Raw genomic sequence first — 21,237 nt, 5'->3', positions numbered from 1 at the left:
AGCTAAGCTAGCTTTCTGTGAAAAAGAAGAAAGGGGCAGTGCTTCCACTATCCCTGGATTTTAGGAATTCCCAAAAGGATATTGAGTTCTCCAAGTCCCCAAAACTTATCTTCAACTTTAAAATAGAGATCTTTGGACAATAGGTCGTTTGTTTCCACACAAGGGTATGGTGCATTCTGCCATATCATTGTGATGCACTTGGGATCATATTTCTTCATTAACAAATCATTGTCTTTAGTCTTTACTAGGGAGTAGAAAACAAAACCAATTAAGGAATCTTATAATTTCTTATTTCAAATCTACGCTACTATTTTATGTTACTACTGGTATTGACAAATAATGCTATCAGGATGGTCCAAACAAGTAACACAGCTTAAAATCTATCTAGTAGACAGCAAGATTGCAGGAACTCAAAGAGTTATTTCTGGAATTACTCATTCGAGTTTGGACACATGAACACTAGAGTTACTACTGGGAGATTTTTAAACATCAGAAGCGGCTGCATATATGAATCACCAAAAATAATAGTTTCTTCCCAAAAATAAATCTTTTTTCCTCCCCAAAACCCTCTCAAAATTCAAGTTCTTCTTGATGATTCACCTATTTTTTTTTTAGTTTTCAAATCAGATCCTTTCCTGATTCCATTGCGTAACTCAGTTTAAATAAAGAGGCGACATGCCTCTTCTACTTTAAAAAAAAAAAAGCATTGGACGTTAAAAGTAAGATTTTGTCAGTTGGTTGTTGGGTTGTACTGCTGGACAGAATAAATGTCCGTTTAAACGAAACATACTCTTTATAATAAGGAAAAGCATAGTGTAAATGAATTAATTTTGTTGGGATATTTTTCGATGAAAATACCCTCTCAAAAAAGGATTTTTCACAATCAAGGGGGTGGGGGAAACGAAAATTCTTGGTGGAAGTCAACCCCATCTTCTATTGACGCTCCTAAAAAAAAAGAAATTGTAGTAGATCGATAGGGCAGTGGCAATTTTAATATCCTTAAAAGGGTATTTTAAAAGTGAAAACTTTTCCAGCTTGCATATATCTGTTTCCATACTAGGAAAGATAATCAAGTGAAGACCCAAATCATGTCCCACTAAACCCCTGATTTGGCTGGGACAAGAATACAACAAGAAAAACGACCTAAAGTCTTGGGAGAATTTCTTATAAGCGGTGAAAACAGGGAAGATGGAGAAGCAGTGATAGTGAATATTGTGGACCCATGTAGAATAACGCTATGGCATTTTGCAGCAGCAGCACAAGGCTTATTGGCGCTCCATCATCTTTTGTGACCAGACCCACGATTTACTAAGCCTAAGCCCTCTTCATCAAATTTGAAATCTTCAGAATCTAGCGAATTTGACTACTAAATACATACGATTTTGATCTATGTTAATTCGTTCCATTTTTAACACTGACATACAAGGTTTTCGAAGCGTTGACACAATTCTGACCTTGAAAATCTAGAAATATTAACTTCGAAACAGTTTCATTGACTAAACAAATTTTATTTACTATAAATTCAAGTATGTTACAACATTACACATCTTGGGACACACTTCAAACTAATACCAAGAACTGATTCTACACGGCTAGCCGAGATCTGAGTTGCAATTTTAAAACTAGTTGGCACAATCAAATAATTCAATGACAGTAAAAAAAAAAAAAATTCGCAAAATCAACCGTAAACCAACTTTATTCAGTACAGCACAATGTAGGGTGAGCCAAAAGAGAATTTTCATTTATTTACACTCAAAGAAGAACCAAAATCTTAATAAGACTGTGTATAGGAGAAGAGATGGGGGGGGGGGGAGATGGTGAAAGTAGTTATCCTCTCAAATTCCTATGCTAACTACGCATTGTAGAGACAATTTCATCACAAACAGCCTGAAGCATGGAGAATATTTAATGAAACGTTTTGCAAGCTTTCAACCAACAATATATCAGAAGAAAAGGGACCGTCATCCATGCATAAACACTAAATGTTTAGTATGCAGAAAACAGTGTACAAAATACTAATATATGTTAAGCATAAATGCATGACATTCTAGACTTATCTAAGTAGATGGACCTTAATACAATAATAACTAACAGTCTACACAAATATCCTGACTTTGTATTAGATTCTAGCATTCCAAAAAGGTGACCTAAATGACTTGTTTACCGCAAAAAACGTAGGATATCAGGAGTTGAAGCCTCAGATCATTTAGCGACTAAAGCGTCAGCTGGCCGTCTCAAAGACAAAGGGCCCATAAGCGAATTCTCCCAGTAGACTAGCCATCGTAAAGGGCTATTGAGAATCTGTGGTTTGACTATGAAATTTGTTTGAAAAGAGAGAAAAATTTATGTTCCCTATGTTGGCAAAGCTTTCAATCAAAGCAGGTAGCATTGCATACAATCCCAAAAGCTACCAAAGTGCTGAAATAATATTTCTTTTGGGCTGACTTTTAGGGTTTTTCTAACAAGTATCGCATAAATTTCTTAGGGACTGTCCTTTCCAGAACTTTAAAAAGAAATTTCTGCTTCTTTCAACCAAAAAAAATATAAAAAAATAACCCTTCCTAATTACGTAAGCTTCATTAAAACTGAATATCTCAATCTCCAGCACAAAACGGGAGAAGTAGGAGGAAATTTCTAAGATTACTGGGAAAGTAGATGTCGGCTTTTTGTTTATGTCGCTTACTCGGATCTATTATCCAAGCTTTACAAGTTACAGCAAGACCACCCAATCAACTCCAATACCTTGGTCCCGCAAACTACAAAAGTTTAAAATAGACGAGATAGGGTGATCCTTTAAGGTATAAACATCCCCTTAACCAATTGTTTATGCAAAGTAACAACTGATTAATAGTTAATTAGCGTTTTCGGACATATATGCAATGTATTTTCTCGTTATTTGAAAAGTTTCCTTCAGAAGGTTCAGGCGTTCGGGGACCAGGAGGGGTATAAGAGTAAATCAGAGTTCTCGCTGCAGGTTTGAATAAGAGCAGATCTGGCATTCCTTCCAATTAGCGATGCTATTTCAGCCTTTGAAGATCTCTAAGAGGTAATTGGGGGAGATTTTGCCAGGATAGCAAACAATTTTGAAGACATCTATATAGGTTACCTAAGAAGAAACTGAAGGGTCACACCTCCCCCCATTTTCTCCTGAGCTACGGAATGAGCGCAATCGATGTTCCCAGGGCATCCCGCGAACTAATAATTCGATGGACGGCGTGCACTCCCGGATGCAAAGTTTCATTAGCTGCCACCATACGACCGTCGGGAAGCCTTGTGAAATCTCAGATTGCGAATAGGGCCATATGAGTAATGTTGCTACTCAACTAGCCCCAGGCCTCCCCCTCCAAAAACACTTATGTATCTTAAAACTTTGGATTTATAAGATTTTGTAAATCTATAACCACCAGACCCCTTACCAATTTTGAAACTCATTGCTTATAATATTAGTTGACAGTTCTTCCAATTTGGCATGATGTGCAATACTTCTTGCGAATAAGGTTTGACTACTTGTTGGAAATTTCATTTCTAAAACTACTGCTTTTTTATCTTAAATAAAGGGTTTTGTCCATTAAATTTGTTTGGTTTTTGCTTGGAGTTTGACTCCATGTTATTTAAATTAAATGAAAACGTCTTTAAACGAACTTCAGACGGGAAAACCTGATATGCACCTTGTGGACGTGTTCTCGAACGTAAGGGATGAACTGCTATATAGATGTTGATCCCATGTCAAGTCCACGGGAATGAATAAACACGTAATTTATAAAAAAAAAGTACTAAAAAGATATTTGTTCGAGTTTTTTCGTCAGGCTGGAACCGTTTTGGTGATTTGAGTTTCCAGCTCACCATAAGCTCCATTCTGCACATCCGTGCACATTCAACTAGCACATTCAACATTCAACTAGTTCCGGATTTCCGTACGAAAGAAATCTTCAATTATGAAGAAATCGTATCTACGTGAAAGAGGTCAATTTTCCTTTTCTTACAAAGGAAATAGAAAAGCGTACATAATTTGAAGACTAGAATAGACACAGAGGTATAAAAACAGAGCATCAAGTATTTAACTAATTTAGACTAGAAAAAGTAAAAGATAGGAACATTTGAATAAAAACTAAAAGCACATAAAAACTAAAAGCACAAAAGGAGTTATAGAACTGAGATATGAAAGTAGCCTTTTCAGTAGAAAAAAAAAAATTGTAAATAATGTGAGTTGTGCAGCTGAGGATTGAGCCTACTTATTCATTTCCTCAAATTTTTCATTTTTAATGACTTAGAAAAGGTACAAACTGAAAATTTTCGTGTTGCCTTTCTCGACGAGAGAACAATTTTTTTTCCATATCGGTAAATAAAGGAGAATAAAAAAAAAACTCTTTATGTGTACAGGTTACCCAGGAGCTCCCGTTTTGGTTAAACCATTTAATATCAGAATAAATTACAAGAGAATCCTAACCAAATATGGCACATCGTAAGAGGGTAACTTCATCTAAATGCTAACTAAAAAATATTATATTTTACATTAATAAGCTATTTCGGCCAGTCCGTCGATGAACTAGCCAGTCGACCTACTTCGGGGATAGCAAAACAGTATAACAATTTAAAAGAAGAACTTAGTTCAAACAAAACGCAAAAAGGTGCATTCAAGATTTTTGTTTGGTTCACACACAAAAAAAAAACTTTAAAAACACTACAAATATTTGTTTATATGCATTTTGCAACGTTTTTACGAACTGGAAAAATAAGTTTGGGAGGGAAGGAGAAGGAGGAGGTTCAAACTCTGTAACCCCTCCCCCTGGAGACGGCTTTGAAAAATCTTCTTAATTAAGTGCGACAGATAGCTTCATTACAAAGGGGATGCCTCGGAAACTAGATTTTACTGTGATGGTATCTAATTAGGCAAGTAGCAAGCAATGGAGGCATAGGATTGACTGACAAAAAAAAAAGAGAACATTGAGATCAATTCAATGTGCACAAAGCGCTGATAATACAAACGGTCAAAAATATTATAAAAAAAATTTTCCAAACGGCATTAAGCCTAGTAATTTGTAACTACATCACACACAAAAATAGAGGCACTTCGAATAGATGAGAAAAAAGAAGAGACTATATTAACAGTTTACGCAACGGAAATATCTGACAAAAAAAAAAAACTATAAAGAATATAGAAAAAAAATACATATAAAGAAAATATATAAAGAAAAATCTATATAAAGAAAAAAAAGAAACGATTTAGCCACTGAAATAAAAGGTCTAATACAAGCTAACTGAGTAAAATTAATTTATAAAAATCGGTATTGTCGAGATCACACAATTAAATCATAAGTATAACGTTGTCTTATATTTAAGATATCATCGTAAACATCATTTCGTCTCCCTTTCAATAGGTATGTGTAAGAGGTATAATCGAGATCATTTAGTACAAAACTACAAAAAATTCGGCTTACTTTTAACAGGATCCACGGATCTTGTTATGGAGAGGAGGGGGAGGATGTCAAGGTTTAAATTAAGTCCCCTTTTGCCAAAAAATGTAACACTTGGGTAGAAAGTTATAAACTCATTTACTTCATGTGTGGGTCAGTTCAGGACGACAGCCCACCCCATCTCCCCCGAGCACGTCTTTACTGATATTTAAGAAATCACATGACAAATAACATTTCTCTTTCTTGCTCTTTTCACTAAAACGTTCAAAAAGGTTGGATAATTCGGTTAAAAATTTTAAAACCGACTTCTGTTCAAATGAACTAAAGGCAATTCAATTTCAATTTTGATGTTTGGTTAAGCACCAAAAGACACATCAGTTACCAAAGAATAAATTTTTTCTTTCGAAACAAAACTTTTTTCATTTCATAAAGCAAAGAAATGGACAGCGTTTTAGTAGTAGATTGATCAAGTCCAGAGTTTATTTTAAGAGAATTGAGTCAAAATTAACCTATTTTCAATGATGTCGACGAATCTCACAAACACACAGGGTAAAATGGACAATTTAAAACCTATAATAGAAGGCTTGAAAAGTTTCTTGGAACAGATCATTAGCTAGGCTTTAAGTGGATTATCCCTCTACAAATTTTTTTTTCTCAGATGCTGCAAAATCTGGCTTCAGGGGTAGATGCCACATGCTTTTATCCAGACAAGACTCCTTCATTTTTCGTATTGTAGAATCGTGACGACTTCGAAGGTGCATTGCCAATGCGGCTTTTGAGGAATGTTGGGAACCGCAAATAAGACACTTGTATGGCTTCACTCCTTTGTGAACGTTAATGTGATCCTGAAACGGTGAATTATACAAAACCGATATAGACTTTAGACTTACTGTAGATAATATACACTTGCTGGACCTTTAAAATCAAACAATGGTAACAGTATTTGCATGTAGTGATTCCAGAGACCATCCAACTAACAGGGACCGGTGGAAATGGAGACAAATAGAAAGGACAGAAAAACGTATAACTGTACATAAACTAATTATGAAGGAGGGGTGGCGGGTGATAATATATGCACAGGGGAGGGCAGACGCGCAAATGAGCACGTTTTAATACCCGAATGGTCAAAATCTCTCCGGGCCTTCAGATAAACACAGGAAGAGGTATGGGTAGGGTGAAGAGGGTTAAAATTAGCCTATTATCTCCCTACATTTAGATTAAGCCTGAATAAGGGTGATTCAGCTGATACCTCCCTTCTTATTGCAGAAAAAGTTTTCCGAAGGTCAATTTGAAGCTTCGTTTCACTAAACTAATTTGTTTTATGTTTCATAAAATTCTACACAATGATGTGTAAGTGCGCATAATAATGCCCCCCCCCCCGCCTATTGCAGTAATATTTTTCTCTATATTTATATATTTAGCCGCGGAGCCTTTCGAGGGGAATTAAGTGTCTCTTTCTCTCTCTCTATGTAACACAAGTATTATGTTCACATCTATAATGAAAAAGAGATGGAAAAGGCACAGTGGCCATCATGAGCCTCAACAGAAAATTTTTTTTAGGAGGAGTGGTCACGAGTTCTACCAGGAGCTTTGTATTCAGCAATTTTAGATGACAATATTTCTCTTTCCCTACTATTTAAAATCTTGCAATGTGTTTAAACATGTGCATACAATGCATTAAATAATCAAGGAATCCTAACATAGAGGTGTAGCGTAGAAGATTGAGAGTCACACAAAATTTCAATCCATATGAGTAATAAGGCTCCTCTTCGTCCACACAAAATTCTACAGTAAAAACAGTGTCAAGAGCTTATTCATCTAAATCATTATTCACCAAAAATCTGAACTAAACATGCAAATTTCGTCCTGAATAAGAACGACTACTGAAAAACAAGGGCCCGTTATTTGGAATAACAAGGTCATTGAAAGCATTGAAAAGCTTTAGCGTAACAACCAAGGTGTTGGGGAGGGGTAGCTTCCCTCATATTTGGAGCAATTTCTGTTCATTTTAAGTTTTAATTGCGCTCCTTACTTTCAGTTGAAAATAAAGTTTTTTTTTTTAAATATTTCCTATAGGATTTACTTTTATATTTTATTTCTTTTAATACGTTTTTGGTGTTTTGGGGGGCTGGGGTTGAGTGATAATAGCAGGGTAAGATACAGCTTCAAGAAATTTATTTGCTTGCTTATTTGAAATACGGTGTTCTGTCCATCTTAAATTCTCTCGATTCTGACTAGCAATTCGAAGCATGTTATTGAAACTGTATTAAAAATACACCTCTTAGCTACCTTAAACCTTACTAGGAGCAGGGAGTTCTGTCAATTTTAAACTTCTTAGTTCTGACTCAAAGTTTACCTCTAACTAATTAAATGTTAACCAAATTACAATATAATAATATAACAGGGATGGTCTTTACAAATGAGAATGATTTCGCCCTTCTTATTTCAATGACTGGATACACATAGTCTTTCGGTTTACCTCTGCTGCCTCCCTTAATACAGAATCCTAGGTCCAATAGACATCCAACCGCCCTTGGAAGTTTTAACTCAATCTCCCAAGCAGCTGACGTGAAATAGCGGACGATCTGCTACGCGCGTCGTTTCTATAAAATACCCTTGGCAAAATTTAGACATCATCACCTAGTCAACGATCACTAGAAGCTACTATTCCATCCTAGAGCCTTTTTTGATAGCCAGTCCTTCTTTTAACCCTTAGGACTTCTGATCAACATTTCAAGGTAGCAATTTTTTTCAGAATAGTTGAAAAGATGTATAGAAAATTATTCAAGGATTCCTCCCTTTGAAATTGGTCCCTCTTGTAGAAAAGGGTGATCAAACAAGGGCTAAATTCTTTCGATTGGCCTAGAAATTGTATGAAAACTTTTTATTTTATCTTTTTTGGGGTTTTCGGTTACTATTGGACCGAACCGCTCCTTACTTGCAGTTCGTTCATGATCTGTTTGTTCATGTGATCATTAAGACTTGCCGGAGTTATGAAAACTGATTTTAACTTTAATGACTAGGCTTGTCTTTGACTGGGAACTACGACTGAAACTAGGCAGTGCCTAAGTTAGCCATTTTTTCTTTTTTTTTTTTTACTGAAAAGTTTGAAATTACAAAAGCTATTGCAGGAGGACAAGAAACGACTCAGACTGTCACTAACCGAAATGAGTGACCGACACCTGGCTGGGGTCAAGATATTTGAGTTTTTTCTATGCCTTTTTAACCTTCTCATAAAGTAACTAAATGGGGATCTGATGGAGGCAGTCATTTCAGGGAGTCCGTGTTGGTATCAATTCCAGATATGTTTCTAGCAAAAAGTGCTCTAAACCACTTATTATGTTTTTTCCTTACCGGTTGAGCTTCTTTGGCAGGACGCATACTTTAACTACATTGTTTGTTTAAATGGAGTAAACGTCGAGGAACAAAGGAGAGCTCTGGCTCTCCACCTATTTGAAAATCCAGATACTTCAGTTCTTTTTGATGAGGCAAACTGTAAGTCGACAATAAAAGGTTTATCAAAATCTTTTAGGGAAGTAATCGAAAAAAAAAGCATCACTAAGACCTTGCTTTAAACAGAGATATTTGGGATATATTATGAGTATTATTAATGATCAATCCTATTTAAGAAACGCTGTAGATAGTGTTAAGAGACGAACAATGAGGTTTTAGGGGGGAAGGGGTACGTCAACGAAATGTTCACTCTTAGATTAATAGCTTAGAAATATCGTCAGACACTTTTAGTCCGCAGTTTTTATAGATTACGAACAGGCATTTGATTCAGCAGATAGAGAAGCTTTAGTGAAAGTCTATTTGAGAGAATAATACTCTTCTTTCGTCATAAAAGAGTTCCAAAAAATTTACGGGCTGTTTTGGCGTCATTCATGTCGTCACTTCCTGATTTGGTATATTCAGTAAAAGGCCTAAAATCACGTTTGATCTTCTTCTACTTTTACTTATCACGTTCGTACGGAAGTTGGCTGAAATGATGAAAAGATTAGTTAGTAAATCTTAAGTACAAAACTTAACGAATAAAACAGTTGGTACCTTACCCGAGCTCAGAGGGAGGGGGAGAGGAGGGTTTCACCTTTATGCTAGGATATACCACGAACCCCAGGATCCTCTTACTTAACTGTCCAATAAAAACGCATCTCAGTTGCAGATACTGACAAAGATATAGATTTGAAAAAAATACCTTTTTCGCGTTTTCATCAACCTAGCTTCTCTCAGGTTCAGACCTGAAATGTTCCTCTAGACCAATAAATATGGATTAGAGGTGATGTAAAGAAGAAAGAAGAGAAAAAAGAGCTTGCCATTAATAATCTGGAATCCTTGAAGCTTTCTGTGCAGAGCTCACAGTGAAATAGACGAGGAGAATGGACCTGCTTGATATGCCTTCTTAAAATTGCCTTCGATCCCATCTCTTTACCACACACATCACAGGTACGGGAGCTAGAGGCGCATGCATGGCGGAAAGTCATTGTGTAGCTTGTTATTCTAAAGAAAATATAGACGTACATAAAATCAAAAAGTTTACCAACGATTTAAATACATAAGAAAAAGTGATAGATACGTGTGAGAGAGAGAGAGAGAGAGAAAGAGAGGGAGAGAGAAATTCATAATATAGGCGGAGACAAGACATATTTCCGGAAATCAAGAGGGATTAGAAATTATTTTTTGCATCCCTTTCCTAGAACTAATTCTATATTTATCTGAAAGCTCAAAAAGAGTCAGGGTATTTTGGCATTGAAAAACACTCTTTGAGGCATCTGCCAAGCACACCAGCCCCCACCCGCCCAGAAAATGATTAACCACCTGCTCAATGACATTTGATGTACATTTACACATCATAATATATAATTCTAATTTTATGAAATATAAAGCAACTTAGTTTAGTGAAATGTAGCTTTAAAATAAATGTCACAAACGTTTCCAGTAGATCTCAAGTAACTCAGGGGCGGATCCAGGACTTTCCTTAGCGGGGGGCGCATAATAGGTTACTTCGATAAACTTAGGAACAAAGAAATACCAGCAATTTAAAGGGAACCTCGACAATCAAGCGTAATAGGCAGGCAGTGGAAATGGTAATAAATTTAACCTAAAATCTAGCAGGGTTAAAGTTCTAACAAATCAGCTGAAGTTAAAAAGATGTAAAAAATATTGATACAAAAATAGGAAGGTATAAAAACAAACCCGCCATAAAAATTAAATAAGACCGGCGTTTATCCCCCCCCCCTCCCACGCGGAAAATAAAGCTTTCCATATTTTCAAATTTTATTCGAGTTTTTTTTCCGCAAGGGGAAGGAATTTGATACTTGTGTATTACACGTCACTCACTCAAGTTCTCGCTGTGTAAAACTTGAGAACAAACCGGGTTCTTCGTCAGTTTTTTTCAGCTTAGCGCGAAACAAGACAAAGACGAGTGACAGAATTGATGGAAAATATATAAATTGGGCTATATATTTGCACATAAGGGGGGGGGGTGAGTTTAACGAATTTGGAGAGTTTGAAGTCAGAAAATTTTTCTTACTTCATAATATGCAGAATAAGTGTACCTAACACATTTTACACGCAGACCCGCTATATTTTACGCCTTTCTCCTAATGTGCAAATACATAGCCCAATTTGTTTTTAAAGTGACAATGAAACTAATTATGTCAATAAAAAATAAATAGAAATTAATTAAAAAACTTTTCCCACAAAATAAGTTTATCAAAGAACAGTAAAGAGCCTCGTTAAGCCAAAAATAAGTAGAAATAAATTCAAATAATTTTCCGAGCTTAAAACTGCCACAAATCACCATAAATAAATGAATCAAACACAAAACGAACAGAAACCAAACAATTCGTGGTAATAAACTGTAAGTAAGGAGCGAGCCGGCTCAATAGTAACCGAAACTAAAAAAAACAGAATTTTGATACCAAAAGATATATCAAATGAATCTGATTTTTATGCTGATTTCAAACATATAAGTTGCATTAAGTTTAATGTTATCCGTCAAAAGTTATGAGCCTGCAAAAATCTGCACGATTTTCGAAAAAAGGAGAAATACCCCCTAAAATCATAGAATATTAATAAAAATCTCACCATCAGATTCAATGTACCAGAGAGTTCGATGTAGGGATTTTAAGCTCATAGCTGAAAAAATGTGAAATTTTGTATTTTTTGCCAGAAGATAGATCACGGATGCGTGTTTTTTTCCAGGGGTGATTGTATCAATCTATTGGGTCTAGAACTTTGGGAAAGGACTCATTCTAACGGAAATGAAAAGTTCTAGGGCCTCTTTTAAGTGACCAAAAAAACTGGAGATTAACTAGGCCCCCAGCCTCTTACCATGCCACTTCTTTCCCAAAATCATCCGACCAAATTTTGAGACAGCTATTTTGTTCAGCATAGTGGAAAGGCCCGGTAACTATGTCTTTGGAGATAGCATGATCCCCACAGCCCCTAGAGAAACGTCTTTAAGATATAAAATTAGCCCAATGTTTACGTATAGAATTTGTTATTGGGAAGTATGCATACTTTTTCGGGTGGGGAGGGGAGGACGAATTTTCGGCTGAGGGAATTTTACACGGAGAGAATTTTCTACGAAGACAGAAGTTTCCAAGGGGTGAACTTTCCAGAGGAAATTTGCCAGAATTCCTAGACGGGTTGTCATCCTCAAAGAAATAATTTTACGGATCTTTCACCAACGTTGAGCAAATTAGCTATCTCAATTTCGATTAGATGTGTTTGGGGAAACGATGGGCATCGGAGGGTTGGTTACCCTCCGATCACTTTTGACTCTTAAAAAGGACACTACTCCTTTCAATTTTCAATCGAATGAGCCCTTTTCGAAGTTTTGTACAACAACTCCTTCTATACAAAGTGTCTTGATCTTAAAAAAAAAAAACAAAAAAAAAAATTAAATGAAGTATGCATCTCTTCCTCTTCTGCAAAAAGAGATGTATCTCTTCTCATGCTGCTGCTTTTTAAAACTTGTTCAAACTAAAAACTCATTGAGTTTCAATGTCGCTATGTGAAAATTTACTTTTAAGTCGTTGTTATCCATATTCTTGTGGACAAGTTTTTACTTATTCTATTTCTTTCCAACTGAAAGTGAATATTTGTCTAAATCTCGCAAAAATGGCCGAATTCTCTCGAAAATATTTATATGTCAGTTGGAAGAATCGTAAAAGGGCTGGTAGCTTTCAAGGTGTATATACAGTTAAAGCAGGTGATGGGAAAGCTGGAACGTGGATGATTGGAAGCCTAAAACAGCCACACTACAATGTAGCAGCAATTTTCTGTTTGTTTTAGGGATTAGATTAGTGCAAAACTAATATCGCAGCTTGATAGTGCAAATGACTACCAATAAATATTGTTCTCCCTGAAAATCAAAGTTCAGACTTTGAATATTATACTCCACTAACAGTATTAGAGTAAATATGATACAGTACTTTTCTTAAAATGGTACAAATAAAATTATGGAGTGTGATATTTATGGCTAGTTAAATTGTTACGGCTTATTACATAGTTAATTGTGATTCAGAAAACTATTGACATTTCTAACTGCAATGTATGCTAAGTTACGTTTGTTACTTTTCTGCAAATTTTACATACAAAATCAATTTCTGCTCAAAGGAAAGCTGTCATAACCGAAGTTGTGCTGCTAAGTGTCGGCAGCTTTTGGAGTTCTGCTACTGGCAGCTTTGGAACTTTTTGCACACCTGCTGATTTCTATTTCTACATAGGAAACATCTATCAGCAGCTTGAGGAATCCTCAGATACACCGAATACTCAATAGAATTCCACAGGCACCAATTTGGGAAAACATAGGGGGAAGCGCAATTTTTTTTTCGACACAAAAGAAGTTTTTCTTCAAATCTAGGAATTACACGAGGACATGGGCCCCCATCCAGCCCCTAAACTGATCCCCCTCTACTTTTGCTCTCAGGAGGAGGGAGGATTCTCTAAGATTACTCCAAATGACCCAAGAAAAATGGTCAAACAGTGGTCTAAATATGCAGTTGTTCGAATTTTGACCCCCTCCTTCCCAGAGAAAACAAACCTGTCACCCCCCCCACCCTAATGGTTGGACCAGTGTACAACTATCGAGGACACGCAAACTTTAAAAAAGCTTAAACCCTTTTTATCAGTAAATAGAAAAAAGTAAGATGCGTAAAATTAACAAAGAAAATGATAAAAAATGAAAGGATATAAGAAAATAAATGCAAATAAATGTAGGCTATTCACCTTCGACCGCATTTCCTGCAGTCATGTGGATCAAAATGCGCTATCTTGTCATGCTGCTGAAATTTCCGAAGAACTCCAAATATTTCTGGACATTTTTCACACTGAAATATGGAGTCATTGGTTCCATGGGCAGAATGACAATGTCGAATAAACTCATTGGCGTTCTTAAGCCTAAAATGGAAAGAAATACTGATGTTAAGACAAATTTGGTTTCTGGTAGAAATAGATTGTACAGGCCAAATTTTTTTATGACTAAAAACTAAGTTCTATATATAATTGTCCCAATCGTGAGTATAAAGAGCACTTTTAGAGAACAATCGGTTATACTTTGGGGCAAAATACTTCACCCTTCACTTACAATACAGTACAACAACAAATGGTTAGCTGAATAGCATCCCTCGAGAAAGTAAAATTACTACAGATTATTGTTATTTTTTTTACCCAAATGTGGAGTTGTTTTTCAGGCTGCATAACATTTAGTAGTAAAATTAGCGATAACCAAACGACTGATAGTATTTATGGGATTATGCTAAACTAGCGGCTTTACTGAAAAACAATGCAATGTTTTAGATAGTAGAAACATAAAGCTTAGAAATAGTATATACGGTAGAAACATACAGTTCGGTCTTGAAGGGCCAAACGAAAAGTAGATCTTCCCCGAATGGGGTGGAAGGAGGTCACAAGGAAAGATTTTAGGGAAACGGAAACTTCTTGGGAGGGTGTAAAGAGGGAGGCTTTGAATAGATTAGAATGGCGGGGGAGCATACGTAGCTGCGTTGGTCTCATACAGCTTGGTGCCACAGTTAGTTGTAGTAAAAACATAAAACACTTTAAGATGTTTTTTACGCAAGGATAAAAAAACATTTTAGGTTCTTTTTATGTGGCTTGGGTTTGCTTAATTTGGTACGATTTTTGAAAAATGAGCCCAATCTTATGAACGGGTCATTTTTCGTTTTATTTGGGAGAAATAAATTTAATGGTGAGAACATAATATATATATATATATATATATATATATATATATATATATATATATATATATATATATATATATATATATATATATATATATATATATATATATATATATATATATATATATATATATATATATATATATATATATAATATATATATAGAGAAATCACCAATGCAACAGCACAAACACATTAAAAAAAAGGCAGAAGGAGAAAAGGAAGACTGTTCTCCTAAATTAGTGATTAATATAGATCAGCACTTGAATGAGGCCTTAACCCTACTCATCCATACAATCACATAGGTCAAACAGCATATATATATATATATATATATATATATATATGTATATATATATATATATATATATATATATATATATATATATATATATATATATATATATATATATATATATATCTATATATATATAAAAATAAGTTGTCTGTGTGTGGATCTGTGGATCAGGTGACGTCATGTTTGTCCGCATATGACGTCTGAATTATTTCACACTAATACAAAATAAGAAAAAAAAATAAAAAAGGTAAAAACTACAAAAAAAACTAAAAAGAAAAAAAAACTAAAAAAGCTAAAAAACTAAAAAAAACTAAAAAAAAGGTAAAAAACTAAAAACTAAAAAAAACTGAAAAAACTAAAAAAAGGCAAAAACTACAAAAAAAACTAAAACTAATAAAAAAACTAAAAAATCTAAAAAACTAAAAAAACTAAAAAAGGTAAAAAACTAAAAAAAAAACTAAAAACTAAAAAAGAAAAAAACTAAAAAAAGGAAAAGACAGAAAAATAAAAGAGAAAAAGAAAACTAAAAAAATATGAATAAAAATACAAAAAAATAAAAAAGATAAAAACTACAAAAAAACTAAAAAGAAAAAACGAAAAAAAACTAAAAAAGCTAAAAAAATAAAAGAAGCAAAAATCTAAAGAAGGTAAAAACTACAAAAAAAAAAAGAAAACAAAATAAAAAAATCTAAAAAAGCTTAAAAACTAAAAAAAAAACTAAAAAAAGATAAAAAACTAAAAAAAAAACTAAAAAAAGGAAAAAACCATAAAATAAACTAAAAACTAATAAAAATAAATAAAAAAAGCTAAAAAACTAAAAAAACTAAAAAAAACTAAAAAAGGTAAAAACTAAAAGAACTAAAAAAGAAAAAAAACTAAAAAAAGGAAAAAACTGAAAAATAAAGGAGAAAAAGAAAACTAAAAAAATATAAATAAAAATAAAAAAACTAAAAAGATAAAAACTTCAAAAAAAAATAAAAAGAAAAAAGAAAAAAACTAAAAAACCTAAAAAAAGGTAAAAACCAATAAAAAAAAACTAAAAACAAAACAAGGGAAAAAATTAAAATTTATTTCATCATAAGTTTTCAACTGACGAAATTACAGACCGGGACATCGGGACACAAATGACGACCGGGACACCGGCACATAGGGAATATGAATGACGACACTCAAAGAGAAAGCGACCGGGACAAAAGGAATGTTCGATTAGCAATCAACAAAGCACCGGGACACAGGGAGTATAAATGACGACCAGGATATAAGTAAAAAAAACTAAAAAAACTAAAAAAAAGGTAAAAACTACAAAAAAACTAAAAAGAAAAAAAAATAAAAACTAATAAAAAAACTAAAAAATCTAAAAATCTAAATAAACTAAAAAAGAAAAAAAATAAAAAAGGAAAAAAATAAAGGAGAAAAACAAAACTAAAAAACGAATGTATATACAGACCGGGACACAGGGAATATAAATGAAGACCGGGACACAGGGACACAACTACAACGGGGACGCCGGGGGGCACAGGGGGATATAAATGACGACCGAGACACCGGGACACATGGAATATAAATGACGCCCGGGACACTCAAAGAGAAATCACAGACTGGGACACCGGGACACAAATGACGACCTGGACACAGGGACAAAACTACAAAGGGGATGCCGGGGGGCACAAGGGGATATATAAATGACGATGGCGACACAGGGAATGGTAGATTAGCAATCACCATCAACAAAGCTCAAGGGCAATCATTAGAATCATGAGGTATAGATCTGAATACGGATTGTTTTCCCATGGACCATTATATGTTGCATTTTCAAGAGTCGGTAAACAATCTATTTATATGCACAGACAATGGGACAGCAAAGAATGTTGTATATTCGCAAGTTTTACGTAGTTAAAAACATATATATATATATATATATATATATATATATATATATATATATATATATATATTCACAGGTGGGACATAGGGACACAACTACAATGGCGCGTAACTAATATGGCGCGTAACGACTTACGCGCGCGGGGGGGCTTGGGGGGGCGCGAAGCGCCCCCACCAACTAGGTGTTGGGGTGGCGCGAAGCGCCACCCCAACAGCTAGTATATATATATATATATATATATATATATATATATATATATATATATATATATATATATATATATATATATATATATATATATATATATACATAAATACATACATACATATATAAAAACAATTTTTGCTAATTTTTGAAGACAGAATCATTGATAAATGACATTTATTTTATTGATTTTTTTAGAAAAGGAAATCCCTTCCAAAGGGTTTCGCACCCAATACACAGAGAAGCAACTATTTGAGTTTGAAGCGGAGTTTAAGAAGAATATTTACGTCAGTAAAAATTGAAGAATTGAGTTATCACATTCTATCTAAGTTAGTGAGCCAAAAATTGTAATTTGGTTCCAGAACCGACGATTGAAATTAAAAAAGAATCGACAGGCTTTAAAAGACTCAGAAAAAGTAACCAATAACGCAAGTACATCTTGTCAACCAATCAAACAGTATGTTAACAATTTAATATTCCCTCTTTCAGTGCCTACAAATATACCAGGCCCTATAAGAAACACAATCTGTGAGTTATTGAACAAAGTGAAAAACTGTGTATTTGATGTTTTTAGTTCTTCAGATGTATGTTTTGCTTTGACAAGCACCTCAAGTGACCAAGTGAACAAATCGACACATAATCCCCACAATTTCTTATGTCCATCCTTTCCACCCACAGGCATGTCTCACCCCAGGGAAAGGAATACAACTTGGAATGAAAAAATGTGGCCCTTGCAAGACATACGTGGCCTAATAATGAAATCAATTTAAATCAACAATGCTATTCCAACAACAATTCGTTTCCCGAGCAGCCCAACCAGCAGTTTCCTCTTCAACAAAGCAGGATCCCAGATTCTTGGGAATATTAAATAAAAAAAAAAAGTTTTTGTAACTTGTAAGTTTTTTTTTTAATTGGAGCGACATTAAAACTCAAAACGAACAGAAACCAATCAGACAATTTGAGCCTTTTCTTGATATCATTAGAAGTAGTGCCTTTGTAAAACTATGTTTTTTTATTGAATATTTATCTTTTGTCTCGGCTTATCTTTTGTCGTTATTAGACTTATCGCCGAACCTTTGTTTCTTTTAATTGTTCAGGTGGTGGGAACAAAACCTCTTCTTTTGCCTCGGCCTGTCTTTTGTCATTATGAAAGATATATCGCCAAACCTTTTTTTTTTGACTCGCACACATGCTCGGTGTCGCATGTCTTCAAACGGCGTGTTTTTTCTCTTCATATTCATTTTTGACACGCCACCCCTGTTCTTCCAACCGCGTGTGTAATTGCTCTTCATTTTTTTTTTTTCAATCACATGCTTTGTGTCGCATGTCTTTTAACCACCCGTATCTTTGCTCTTAACCTTCGTTTTTGACACATTTTTGGATTTTGATTACTTCAGACAACTTAGCAATGGCCTCCGCTTTAGCTGCCCGTATTGGTGTTGCCACAATAGATGGTTCAGGTTGTCGATTTTCCCATCTTATCACGTTTGATAGTTCATGTATTAGGTCCAAAGAATCATCATTTATAGCGACTGCAATTACAAATTTTCGTTTTTTTTTTTAGCTTCCAACAGACATCGTATTATACAAATAGCTGATGTGTTGGAAACTCAACAATCTTATTTATGCTATGCATGACATTATATAAGAAAATGCTTATATGACATCATAAGAAATGCTTACATGATGCACTAACATAGTACATGACGTCCTTTTCAAAAACCAAATTAAGGCTTTAAACGAATTTTCTCAGACTTCTGACCTATCAAGATCTTTTTTTATGTGAGAATATCCCAAGATACCAATTTTCCAAAAAAAAAAAGAAAAAACATTTAAATGTGTTTAGTTTTCAGTGAAATGCAAATTATATGCTGGTCTATAGAAGGCATTGGGGGCGTCAGCCTACTTATCTTAGTTTCTGCTCATTTTGAGTTTGACTCGACTATTTTTAGTAATTTCGGTTCGTTTTTGGTTTCGTTTATATGGTGATGTGTGGTAGTTTTACGCTTGGAAGATTGATTTGTGGTAGTTTTACGCTTGGAAGATTATTTGACTTTATTTCTGCTCGCTTTTGGCTTAATGGAGCTCTTTACTTTTCTTTTAAAAACTTTTAGTTGAAAAATTGTGTTGAATAAATTTCTGTTCGTTTTATGTAGACATAGTCTTTTTCATGGAAAATAATAATATCTTATACCTTTTTAGTTTTTGTTTCTATAAGAATTCATAGTTTGAGTTGCTATTTGTATGTTGGAGAAACATACATTAGAGAAACACGGTTGATTGGCAGAGCCTTTTTCATTGGCAAAGAAAATAATATTTAACATCTTTTTGGTATTTCCCACAAAAATCCTTAACTTGGGTTACTATTTACATGTTGGACAAAATTTTTCAACATAAGAGCAGAAGTAGTAATTTTAGTAGCCCCAAAAGTTTCAACTTAATAACCTCAGTCGATCTTGAGATATTGCGGAGAAGTCTTATTGACAAACTGTTAGTTAGAATATACAATTAAACATAAGTTTTACTTCTGACTTCGTTCAAAGTTTCTCAAAATATATGCTGGCTGTTAAGTATAGGTAGACTTTTAGGGATTAACACATACAAATTCTGTGAGGTCAGTTGTGAGCCAATATCATTAGTGGATTAATCTGTGAAGCGGGAAAATAAAAAATATTAGACTAAAACCAACTCTGACCACATATGTGTCCCTGTGTGAACAAAAAGGAGATATATCAGTCCTAATCGTGTAGAAGTTTGATTTACATTTTTACAAAATTCAAAAAAAGAGACACTTCATTCTTCGACCAAGACTTTTTCAATCCTTTTCAAATATTTACTATGGATTCAGATCGTGTATAGGCAATACCTTGAAGTCTAAGAAGGATCCACTTTCAAGATGGGGGAAAGCGTGGTTGTAGTGAGGATGAAATACTGAAATTAATCTGAAACACAACATAATAACAGTTATTAAAAATATATATTTAATGATCAATTTACCACCTTCTTGTGATAATTTTCGACATGCTAGGAAAAAATTTAACATATTATAGAGATAATGACGGAATGACAGTCGAAATTAGAATAAAGATCCGTTTCAAGATTCTGACTGTTGCAAAAGCATCGTTCTTTTTAATGAGTACTTTGTCTTTTTCGCTGTTAAAAATTATAAATTAACTTTTATGGAAAATAATTTTAACTTTATTTTGAAACCTATCTTCTCTTTGTCTTAGTAATAAGAATAAATTATACAAAAAACTTCATTACGTTAAAACAGTAAAATAAGCTTACCAAAAGACTAAACTTCTAAACTTCAAACTTAAAAATGTACATAAAACCTCGGACCCTTTTTTTGGTTGTTAGGTTCATATTTTGTCATGGCTCAAAACCTTTGAGCATCTTTCTTATTTATAAGGTGTTCTTGATTCAATCTTTTACTTTTTTTTATTAAACATGCATACCTTGAATAAATTTAGTAGAAGAGACATGCAACAATTCACACTCGTGAAACAAACCCGCTCTATTTTAGTTGGTTGTACCAAGTAAACACTGTTTTGCATTCAGAAACGAAAAAACAGACAAATTTTCTCTCTCACTGATTTTAATCAGATATTTTTGCTTGAATCCGGACGGTATGCAATTAGCCACAAAGCATTCGAGAATTTTAAAACACCCTACAAAAAAGTTTCTATACAAAACGGTACAACATTAACTCGCACAGAGAAGTCATAGGGAAATGACACTTTTCTTAGCTATAAAATTAACCATCATTAAACTCCCTCAAAGAGGTAAAAGTGCATGTGTTATACGAAGTATTCTAAACTAGAAAGGAATTTTTGACTCTCCTGGTTAGTAGTTGCAACTCTGAATTGAAAAATTAAACTGATCAGCCATCAACATGAGGCCGAAGAGTAAAATATTATTTGTATAGTCTTTATTTTCAAGATTAGACTAACAATATATAGCGCGTTCATTATACAAAAATGATTGTCAACTTAATTAAAAAGAAATTTAACTTGCATTTCTTTCGGGCATTCTTTGCATTGAAACCTCGTAGCATCTCCAAGAACAGGAAAGGAATTTGTTACCTCAGAAATATCAAGATGATATGAAATATGAGACTTTCCACACCATAGATCACACAACGAACATCTGAAAGAAAAATTTTGCTAGAGGAAAAAATAGATAATTTTTTAGGTTCCATTAAGAATTTTTTAAAGAATGGATTTC

General features: G+C 34.0%; 1 protein-coding gene across 2 annotated transcripts in view; it reads right to left on the bottom strand.

Moving 5' to 3' along the window:
• Positions 1-1,487: 1,487 nt before the first annotated feature.
• LOC136027249 (zinc finger protein 62-like) overlaps positions 1,488-21,237 on the bottom strand; it is a 35,786-nt gene continuing 16,036 nt past the window's right edge. The window contains exons 3-6 of one of the 2 annotated variants that reach the window (XM_065704320.1): positions 21,028-21,159; positions 13,650-13,820; positions 9,728-9,911; positions 1,488-6,259 (exon numbers count right to left, since the gene is read on the bottom strand). In XM_065704320.1, coding sequence (XP_065560392.1) covers positions 6,044-6,259; positions 9,728-9,911; positions 13,650-13,820; positions 21,028-21,159 — 703 coding nt within the window. In that variant the 3' untranslated portion in view covers positions 1,488-6,043. The remainder of the gene's footprint in view (positions 6,260-9,727; positions 9,912-13,649; positions 13,821-21,027; positions 21,160-21,237) is intronic. The other variant, XM_065704319.1, reaches the window with a different exon arrangement.

The sequence above is a fragment of the Artemia franciscana genome, chromosome 5 (assembly GCF_032884065.1).
Source record: "Artemia franciscana chromosome 5, ASM3288406v1, whole genome shotgun sequence".
NCBI classification, from domain to species: Eukaryota; Metazoa; Arthropoda; class Branchiopoda; order Anostraca; family Artemiidae; genus Artemia; species Artemia franciscana.
The sequence above is the reverse complement of the archived record's forward strand: the minus strand, read 5'-3'. Positions and strand labels throughout refer to the sequence as shown.